At 40.5% G+C, this 10,093-nt stretch overlaps 1 protein-coding gene across 4 annotated transcripts; it reads left to right on the top strand.

Annotated features, from left to right (window-relative positions):
• The first annotated feature begins 283 nt into the window (after positions 1-283).
• Positions 284-6,974, top strand: LOC111583868 (putative fibroblast growth factor 1). Of its 4 annotated transcripts, XM_035958581.2 has the most exons (5): positions 284-343; positions 549-638; positions 3,005-3,221; positions 3,737-3,840; positions 5,515-6,974. In XM_035958581.2, the coding sequence occupies exons 3-5, from the start codon at positions 3,053-3,055 to the stop codon at positions 5,698-5,700; spliced, it is 459 nt and encodes a 152-aa protein (XP_035814474.1). In that variant the 5' UTR covers positions 284-343; positions 549-638; positions 3,005-3,052; the 3' UTR covers positions 5,701-6,974. The 4 variants fall into 4 exon arrangements, with proteins under 4 accessions (XP_035814474.1, XP_023148882.1, XP_023148883.1 ...); XM_023293114.3 differs by lacking the exons at positions 284-343; positions 549-638 and adding an exon at positions 945-1,126; XM_023293115.3 differs by lacking the exons at positions 284-343; positions 549-638 and adding an exon at positions 975-1,126 and having other exon boundaries at positions 2,950-3,221.
• The last annotated feature ends 3,119 nt before the right edge of the window (positions 6,975-10,093 follow it).

The following is a 10,093-nucleotide window of genomic DNA, read 5'->3' as shown; positions in this document are numbered from 1 at the left end:
CTCTACTGTGAATAATTAACACAGGACTGCTGTTTATTGTCGTGCAAATTCAAGACAGACAGTGAACATGAACTAAAATAGATTGAGATGCTTGCGTTCTTCGAAGTCATTTCCACCAATCTCCTTGAGTGCTTTAAAGTCCAAATTGCGAGTTCTTGAGGCCGACTCAACAACATGCACTTGTTTGTCATAATTTGCTTGTAAATTTAATCTTTTTTATTTATTTATTTTTTGCTAGTGACTTAATCGTGTTTTAACTGTGTAATTTTGTTTCTGTCTTGGCCAGGGCTCCCTTGCAAAAAAGGCTGTTAATCTCAGTGGGATTTCTCCTGGTGAAATAAAGGTTAATAAATAATAAATATATAAATGAGTTATTCAAATACCTGTCTTTTAAGCATTTCACTGGAAATCAAACACCATCTTCTTCTGATTTGATGTCCGATATGACTGTACCTGCATTTATGTGCTGAAAAAAATGCTCTGTATGTGCAATTACTCATTATATAGTGTATTTTTGTTTTTGATGACTAAGTATTCTATCTTTGCAGCCATGTAAAGCAACTCCTGTACGCCTGTAACCTGACCTAACCATCCTATGGGAAGTGCATCTGAGCAGAAACCTGGCTCGGACTGCAGAGGTACTGGCATTATGTAAGATTAATTCTGGGGACTGAAGTCATTCTCTTTGTGTCTTTTATGAATGTTTATATTGTGTTGCTCGCTAGTGTCTCCAGGAGGACACCACTGTAAGAATGTATCAGTGCTCAGTCAGACAGGCAGCGCTGATCGTTTCCAGCGTCTGGCTGGATCCCATGGCCTGGACACTTGCGTCACTCCGTCTCCCCCTCTCTCTCTCTCGCTCTCTCTGGTCGAGGGTGGTAATTTTAGTCCTGACGTTGGCCTGTTAAAATGAGTCCTCTGACGTTACTAGAAGGGTGGTGAGGTGAGGGAGAGGTAGAAGGAGTACAAATACGCACTAAAGCCAATAAAGTCGGGACACTTGTGCGGAGGAGGAAGAAAGTTTGGCACAAAAAAAAGAAAGTCTGTTTCTTCTAAACGTCAGTTCAGAAGAGGATAAGAGGACATGCTGGCTCATCAGTGGCACTGTCATAAAAGTTTCTCACAGGTAGGTGCCTGACTCATTAGATCAGAGGAGCCTTGTTGTTTGTGTGGGAAATATAGTTGGCTAGAAATCACATTTGCTTTTTCACTAATAACATGTGATCTCAAGCAAGTTGATACTGTTTTAACTTTTTTATTTTAATTCATTCCTGCTTCCTCAAGTACAGCTTAAGTGTATTGACTGACAAGTTGAAAATATGTAGACTATAAATACAAAATGTGAAATAATTTGAGACTGATGCAGACAAGAAAAGGAAGTGATGAAAATGGAGCCCTCTAATAGCTGTATTGAGAGCACTTACTTCATCATCTGTTAAATAAAAGTCGAAAATGTCCCAAAAAAAAGTGATCATAATAAATCAAAATGTGAATAAAATAGACAAGAAGGAGTTAAGCCATTAGTAAGACATTTTGATCAAAAGCCAGGCTAAAAATGAAGGTCTTTATGTTTAGACGTATCAGTGCTTTTACTTGATCTCATTTCCTCAGCTTGTTCCACAGTTTGGAGCATGAAAACTAAACTCTGACTAAGCAAAAGTTTCTACACTGACTTTTTGAAACACTAAAGGATCAAATGTAGCTAAATCTTACATCTGTTTGGTTTATATTAACATTCTTTTACATTTTCTGTAGAACTTTACTTAAGCCCCAGCGTTATCCACTGCAGCTCACCCTCCTATCCAAACAAATACAGATTCAATTTCTCCTCCCACGCATTTGACTCGGTCATCGGATGGACTTTTGACGTCATTCCCACCTGCCGCTCCGTCCGAAGGTCCCTGTATACTAGTCTGGCACCATCTAGTCTGTCATATCCCGTAATCCTCTTCTCCAGGTCTTGTTCTTAGGCAAACCAGACTGTGAGTGGGTAGGCCTTACATTCCTCTTGCGGCTTTCTCTTTTCCGTCTCCCTCTTCTCTCTGCTTCTTCCAAGGCATTCCAGATGTGGGTTAGCTTGGCTCCAAAGCAGCTATCCCTCCAGTTTCAAATGATAACAAAGACCAGAGTTGTTACAGTACCACTGCCGGCTGAGCCTGCCACTGCTTTTCCATTTGACAGGACAGACTTCATGACAGCTACTGCTGCTCTGGACATCTCTACCCACCAGGATTACACTGACATTGTGGCTTTAATATGGGCTTGATTGTTTTTTTGGATGAGCTTTTGAGGAAGCAGACAGTGGAAGGGGTAAGACAAACAGGGTTGACTTGATGCTTGTACCTCAAGAGGATAAATTTCAAGTGTACGGCTGCTGGTGATTTGTTTGACATGTTAAAATGTAGTCGATTGAAGGCAGGGTGTTAATACAAAATGTTGTGTCAGACTGAGAGTAGAATGGCTCCAGTGTTTCACAAGTGGATTACAATGCTATTTGTTAAACGGTTACCTCCTACTTATTAGAGCATTGCCAGCCCTTGCAACATTTCCAGAGGGGAGTGAAACCATCCCTGCAAATTTCTCTGATGTTTTGTTGTGTCCATGTGTTGTTTATTTTGTTGTCTGGCCTTGCACTGATTTCAGGTGAAAAGTTACATCATTCGCCATCTGGAAATTATTTTTCACTAAGAAAGAATCAAAGGGATTTTCAGTAAGAAAACAAGTCCGGTCATGTTGCTGGTCTGTGCCTGGCCTCCGTCCAAATCTGATCCCTGCATGGTTTTATCATTTCATTTAAAAAAAAAGGAAAAGAAAGTGTGTCTTAAAAGGCAGACAGAGAGAAACAGAAAGACAGACAGAAGTGAAAAGTGATTCTGAGAGGCTGGGGAGGAGAGCATTTTCCCGTGATCATATAATGTCCTCCCCTTCCTGTTTCTTCCTGTGTCTCAGACACAGTCCAGGTGACATGGAGAGTGAACACAGTGGATCTGCTCTGTCGTTGCAGACACAAGGTCATCACTCTGCTGAGTCCACACCTCCTGCTCTCTATAGGATGACTGAGGGAGATGTTACAGTGCTGCCATTCGGACCAGCAACTTTGGATCTGTCCAAGCAGGAGCAGCACACCCTGACCAGACTATACAGTAAGAATGGAGGATATCACCTGAGGATTCTACCAGATGGAACCGTGAGCGGTGGGAGGCAGGAAAATGACCCCTATGGTGAGAAAAAAAATATTTTGATGTGTGATTTGTGGTTGTAGAAACTGGAGCACAATAGAAAGTATAAGACACAAAGGAGAGTCTTTTAACTGTTAAATTATTGCGAAGATTAACATAAAGCTGATAAACATGAGACTTGTTAAGTGTTTATTTTGACATTCTAACAAAATTAATGATTACAAGTCTTTATTGTTAGTAAAGTACGGATAAAGGAGAAAAGCTAAACTTAATATTTTGGCTAGACATCATCTTGGTGTAATGAAAACAGTTCAAGTATTAAAACCCAACAGTTCTATTAAAGCTGGGTTTGTAATCATAACTCCTTATGCTGAGTACACATTTGGACAGAACGGCCTCTTTTATCTGAAAAATGCCGGGTAAATATTTATTTCGGGAAATGATGGTAACATTGTGTTTAAGGAAGCTTATCTTAGCACTTTACCCTTGGAAAGGCAACAAAGAAGTATGTTGTACTGACGTATGTTGCATAATGTCATGTTGATTTGTTGTTGCAGATATCCTGAGGGTGAAGGCTGTGAGTGCAGGAGTGGTGGTCATCAAAGGTGAAGTGACAGGACGTTACCTGGCCATGAACAAAAATGGACGCCTCTATGGATCAGTGAGTGTTTACATTTTTAGCACTAGTGTTGCTAAGACCTTGTTTCTCTTTCTGCTACCTAAATAGCTTTAATACTCTTTTTATCCAAAGCTATTTTTGTCACATCGCGTAATATTTATTAACCCACCGGCACAAGTTTGAGCTCACAGAGTTTTGTAATAGTCTTGGTTTTTTTCGACAACTGCAAAACTCTGGAAATTCACAGCGTGACAGAGGAAATTTTTGCATAATATAAATCACTGTGAGTAATAATTTGTCAGTGGCAGTAAAAATCAGCAGATGTGCAACATAAATCATTATGGGAGTACAGATGTGGCATGGACAGGGTGTCTCTAAAGTCTAGACACAGGAAATCTCATAAACTGTATATTTTTGATTTATTTTTTTGCTTTCAAGGATTAAATATGGCATTGTCGAAAGAATAGAAATGGTACTTCTTAGTAGATGTGAAGGATGGACATATTTGAAGATAGGGTTATGGTTAGGGTTACATTTGGGAAATTTATCTCAATGAAACCCCCCGCTTCGTCCAACAACTAGGCATTTGGGGAGTCAAAGGCAAGGCACAGGCCAATGCACATTATCAGGATCCGCCCGGTCCTGCATTACCCTCTGGATTGTTTTTGAGTCTTATGACATCCAGTCTTTCCAATAGCTTTTTCATTCCTGACTGGTTTTACTCTTTACTATACAAATCGTTTTTACGTCTTGTGACGTCCAGTAATTCCTTTCTTGGGCATTTTTCATTCACTGACTGGGGTTGAATTTAATTTCCAGTTGACAGCTTCTGGTCCTGTCCTTTGTTTTTGCTCCGTTCAGGTGATATCCTCTTACATGTCCATGGGGGCATTGTCCTTCTCAGTTGATTCCATGCGTATCAAGGGAGTTGAATATGTGGTATGTGATGCTAGATTGTAAAGTATGGTTTCGTTTTTTATGTTGGGTTATTTCTAGGCTTCAGTTTCAGGGTTAAAGTTAGTTTTTAGGGCTAATGATTGAGGTTAGGATTAGATTTTAAGGTTAGGTTTAGGATTAAGGTTAAAGGCTGGTTGAGGTTTGGGTTATCGACAGGGCTAGGGTTAGGGTTAAGTTTGGGAAAGATATCTCGATGAAACCCCCATCCGACGACTAGGCGGTTTGTTATGGGGAATCAAAGGCAAGGCACTGGGAAAGTTAACCCTAGGGTTTGGGAAGTGATTTTTTGGGGCTAGCATAAATTTTTGCCATGACAAATTCTTTAGTTTCAGCTGATACATGTGGTCATCCAGAAAGGGGTTTTTCCATGACACTGCCCATTTCTTTAAACTTTTTAACCACCTTTATTACTGTGGAAAAGCCTCCTTGGATGACGTGCATTAAATTCATTTGCTATCTTTTGATATGTTCATTATTCACGTCCACTGAGAAGTACCAGTTCAATTCTTTCTTCTTTCGACAAAAAAAATAAATAAATAAAATCACAGTTAATGGGATTTCTTATGTGTCCAGACTTTAGGAACACCCTGTAGATCATTATTTACATGATTCTTTACTGTATATTGTTGTGTTGCCATGTGAGTACATGCACAAATTCTTTAAAATAAATTCACAGAAACAAATAAATGACAATAGAAGTGACTTTCTTTCTTACTTTCTTTTATTTTTTTTCACCCCCCTTTCATTGTCTTGTCTCAGCAAGCACTGAATGATGAGTGTTACTTCCTGGAGACGTATGAAGAGAACCACTACAACACGTATCGCTCTCAGAAGTACAGCTGGTATGTTGCCTTGAAGAGGAATGGCCAGCCCAAAGCAGGACCAGACACCCACCAGGGTCAGAAGGCCATCTTTTTTCTGCCACGCTCTGCAGGCAACATGTAAACCAAGACGGCACCAGGAACCGTGGACAGGCTCACAAAAGTTTTTAATGCACATTATTAGTGCTATAAAGGTCACTTAAAATCAACACATGCCAGAAAAGCCTGAGGCAAATGCATAATGCTGTTTCACAGTTATTTCAAGCTCCGTTATTCCAAAAAAAATAACCAAGATGATTCTTCTTTGTGTTGGGAACTTGAGATCAGATTATTCCAGCCCATGTAAATAGCTTATACCTGTTCATCCTATGGATATTAGCTGATAGACAGATTGCTCTCCCCATATACTTCTTCTCACTGCAGGCAGAAAATATGTGAAGATCGGTGCATGTCAGTCTTGATAAATGGGCGCTCACTTTGAACCCTGGTTTGAAATTCCACTGCTGGGAGAAAAAAATAGACAAGTTTTACACCAAAATACTTCTGCAATTGATCACGTCTGGCATGGTGGAAAAGAAGAAAGAAGCAATAAAAATTAAAAAGCCAACCATCTGGCTTTGGATTCACATTGAAATACTTTCTTAAGGGCTACAGTATGGGGAATAATAGCAGTGATATCATTAATTCTAACAAAGCAGTTATGTATAGTAGGATTACTTCAGTGCCTTGCTCAGTGGTTCTTCAGTAGGGTGGCTGTTTGCTGACTTTTGCATGACTGAGAGTGTGCTAAAGTCTTTTTGACGCCCATTTCTGTGACCACTATGCAAACTAAAATTTAAAACATCACAAGTGAATTTTTAAAGTTATGGTATAAACATTGTGGTGGAGTTCTTGAAAGCAGCACCCTTGTTGATGACAGTTAGCATTGATAAAAGTGAAACATTTGTATTACTGATAATTATATTGTGTTTTTATGCTGTTTTTTCTTCAAGTCAGATGTGAAAATGTTGTCTCAGTGATCAGTGAAGTTGCTATTTCAGTGTATATTTAGGCAAAAAAGGAACCAGATGTGTGAAATTTTTGATTCCACTGAAGAAACCTGCTAAACCTTTATGTCCTGGACCACAGAGTCTGCAAACCTAATTCCATTTTTTTTTTGAAAAAACATATTACTGTAACATTATACTAGGTTAAATTGCTATTGTGAATATTTATTTTTAAAGTTTTTTTTGAAAATAACATTTAATTTCACTCAACCTTGTAGCAGATGTTTATAAAAAATAATTTATACATACACAGTGGAGGAGCAAAAAGGTAACTTGATCACCTTTTTCACCAAGTAATACATATTGTATCAAGTGTCATTAAATGTATGAAATAAATAAATCATTGTTATTATGCCACGATTATCATTCAATCAAAAATGTGTCGAGTAAGTAAATGTACAGTAAGTGTCTGCTATTACTCAGTTTAAATCTGTCTGGGTGTGCTTCTGACATCCCATTTGTGTGTTTTTAATAATAAATTACAGTCTTAGAAGCACTGTTCCCTCTAAGCTGCGCGCGTGCGCAATTGCGCACTGCTGACACGGTTTCCGCGCTCCGTGACCGGTGACTGGCTGCTGCAGCCAATGATGCGATTCACATACGTATTTACCATAGACTGTATATAATTGTATTTACGCAGCTAATCAACGTCAGGCGTCCTTATGTGCAGCCACTGTTGTTCTCATAGATATGAATGAGTAGATAGGACACGCCCCTTTGAGCTGCTTGCTACGGCGAGGCTAAGCTAGTGGGGGCAAAGTTTCAGTGCATTCCGTTGATGTAGACGGCGTGAAAACGGAAAAAAAACAAGTATGCCGGCTCACTGTGCTGCATACAGTTACACACTGCGTCGTACGATTGAGACAAGGAAATTTGGAATGACTTTTCATAGGTAAGAATAGTTTTTGGCTCTTTTTTCATTATGAAATCTTGTTGAGAGCTTCCAGTCTATGAGAGCTAACTAGTTAGCCACTAGCAAAACGCTAAGGCGAGCTAGCAGCTTGACAACCAAATACCAGACGATTAATAGTAGCTGTAGTATAGTTGTACAAGCAGTAGTAGTAATACTAAAAGTACAAGCAGTAGTAGTATAAAATAGCTGTTAGAGTCATAGAAGTAGTATCAGCATTTGTAATAATATTGCAATTTGTAGTAGCAGTGCATCGGATTCATTGATCTGAAGGCTGCCTTTGACACTGTCTGCCATACCTCACTGTGGAGCATCCTACAGTCCCTCGGAGCACCACCTAAGATCGTTGCCTTGTTTAAGCTGCTTTACAGCAACGCACAGAGCTGTGTCCGTGTTAACGGCAGAGACTCCGACTGGTTTCCCATCTCCAGCGGCGTTTGCCAGGGCTGCGTGGCTGCTCCTGACCTTTTCAACTGCATCATTGACCATCTGATGTCCAGGGTTTGTAAGCAGGTCCTCGGAGTGTCCCTCGGCAGCTACCACCTGACTGACCTGGAGTACGCCGACGACACCATCCTGCTCAGTACATCCTACAGCCAGCTGAGAGACGCTCTGGGCATATACAGTGAAGAGGCAGAGCGGATTGGCCTCCAAGTGAGCTGGACAAAAACCAAGTTCATGCATGTCGGTGCTGGACCGGATCCACCTCCCCTGCAGCTTGGTAATGACATCGTAGAGCCTGTCAAGAACTTTGTGTATCTGGGGTCCATAGTGACAAACAACGGGGACCTACAACCAGAGATCACTCGCAGAAGAGCCCTGGCATCATCAGCTCTGCAGTCTCTCTGGAAACCACTCTGGCGGCACCAGACTATCTCACGCAAAACGAAGCTCCGTATTTACAACTTAACGGTACTCTCCATCCTGCTTTATGGCTCGGAAACATGGCCCTTAAATGAAATTCTGGCTAAAAGAATAGATGGCTTTGATAGCAGGGCTCTCAGAACCATCGAAAACATCAGGTGGCCCCAACGGGTTTCTAACGCAGTGCTTAGAGCCCGCACCTGCCAGCCCAGAGCATCTTGCTCGGCCGCGCAACGCCGCACCCGCTGGTTCGGCCATGTCCTCCGCCTCCCTTCTGACCATCCGACGAGAGCCATTCTCCAGTTCGACCCGAAGGCCGCAGGTTGGACACAACCACGAGGCAAGCCCAATGGCTTGACGTTGTTGCGGGCGTCCTCAAACAACATGGAGTTGCTGTGGAGGATGCAGAGCTGCTGGCACAAGACCGCCAGCAGTGGAAGAAACTGGTTCATCTGGTCGGCTCGACGCACATGGACGGGATTCCCCACCCTTCGCAGGAGCCCTAAGAAGAAGAAGTAGCAGTGCCAGTATCAGCAGCAGTAGTTAGTACTACCACTGCTACTAGTAGTAGTCACATTGCTATTACTACCACCAATACTACCAATAGTAGTTATAAAGCCTAACTCATGTATATCCAAATTACCATCTATGTTCTTCCTCCGAACCCATTTTATGATTAGGATTACAGGCAGTTCTTTAGGACTGCTCTCAAATAATTGAAATGTTACTAAACAAGGTTATACTTATCAAATTAAATAGCTCTGGTCTCCAGTATATTGGCAAATTCAGTTCTTTGTACTTAATTTATTAGCATGATTTCTTTTTAATATGTTGTGTACAGACTTAATTACTTCTCTGTCTACTTTTCTTACTCCATGTAGGTTTCCCAGAGACTATGGTTTGAGGAGGAATTGGAAGTTTGTCGGCTTAGACCTGGTGTTATTCCATCAGTGTTTAACTTCCCGGCTCATCTTTGAAGAGTATGTGCCAGAAAGACCACGACCAAGCAGCCTTGAGATCTGAGGCAGCGTCTCCCTGAGGTGGGTGTCGACGGTGTTCACAGTCAGGTCTGTGGTAATCCCGTCAAAAAACAAAACAGAAAAAAATCTAGATTATAAATCAACATGTAACCAAAGCACTCTGTGTATAACGCCATAGTATAGGATGTAGTTCAGAAAATGTCAAAGTATAGTATGCTTTACTCAAGAATAACATAGTATGGCCTGTAGTTCATAGTACAGCATATTGGCAAGAAAAAAAAACAAAACATGGATTATTATGTGGTTCAAAAAGCGCAAAATGATAGGATGTTGCCTAAAATTGTCATGTATGATATGATGTTCAAAAAATGTCATAGTGCAGTATATTGTCAAAATAGTATGTAATTCAAGAAAACATCAGAGTATAATATGTCATCTAAAAAATGCCATAGAATAATAATTTCATTGCACAAGTAAAAGTATAGTAACTTTTAAAACTGTTCGTATTCTTACATGTTGCTAAAAAAACCCAAAAAAAACTAAAACAACAAAAAACATCACAGTAATATGTCAATTAAAAAAGCCTTTAGTATAGTGTGTCGCCCAACAAACATCATAGTATAGCATGTCGCTCTAAAAACGTCACAGTATAGCATGTCGCTCAAAAAACGTCACAGTATAGCATGTCGCTCAAAAAACGTCACAGTATAGCCTTTA

This window comes from Amphiprion ocellaris, chromosome 14 (genome assembly GCF_022539595.1).
Source record: "Amphiprion ocellaris isolate individual 3 ecotype Okinawa chromosome 14, ASM2253959v1, whole genome shotgun sequence".
Lineage (NCBI taxonomy): Eukaryota > Metazoa > Chordata > Actinopteri > Pomacentridae > Amphiprion > Amphiprion ocellaris.
This window is presented reverse-complemented; position numbering and strand designations above follow the sequence as displayed.

Bases quoted from the DNA above. Each gene is read 5' to 3' on its own strand.
- LOC111583868 (XM_035958580.2), top strand. From the start codon at position 2,257: ATGGGCTTGATTGTTTTTTTGGATGAGCTTTTGAGGAAGCAGACAGTG. The intron at 3,222-3,736 runs GTGAGAAAAAAA...TTGTTGTTGCAG, and splicing joins GCAGGAAAATGACCCCTATG to ATATCCTGAGGGTGAAGGCT. The intron at 3,841-5,514 runs GTGAGTGTTTAC...GTCTTGTCTCAG, and splicing joins ATGGACGCCTCTATGGATCA to CAAGCACTGAATGATGAGTG.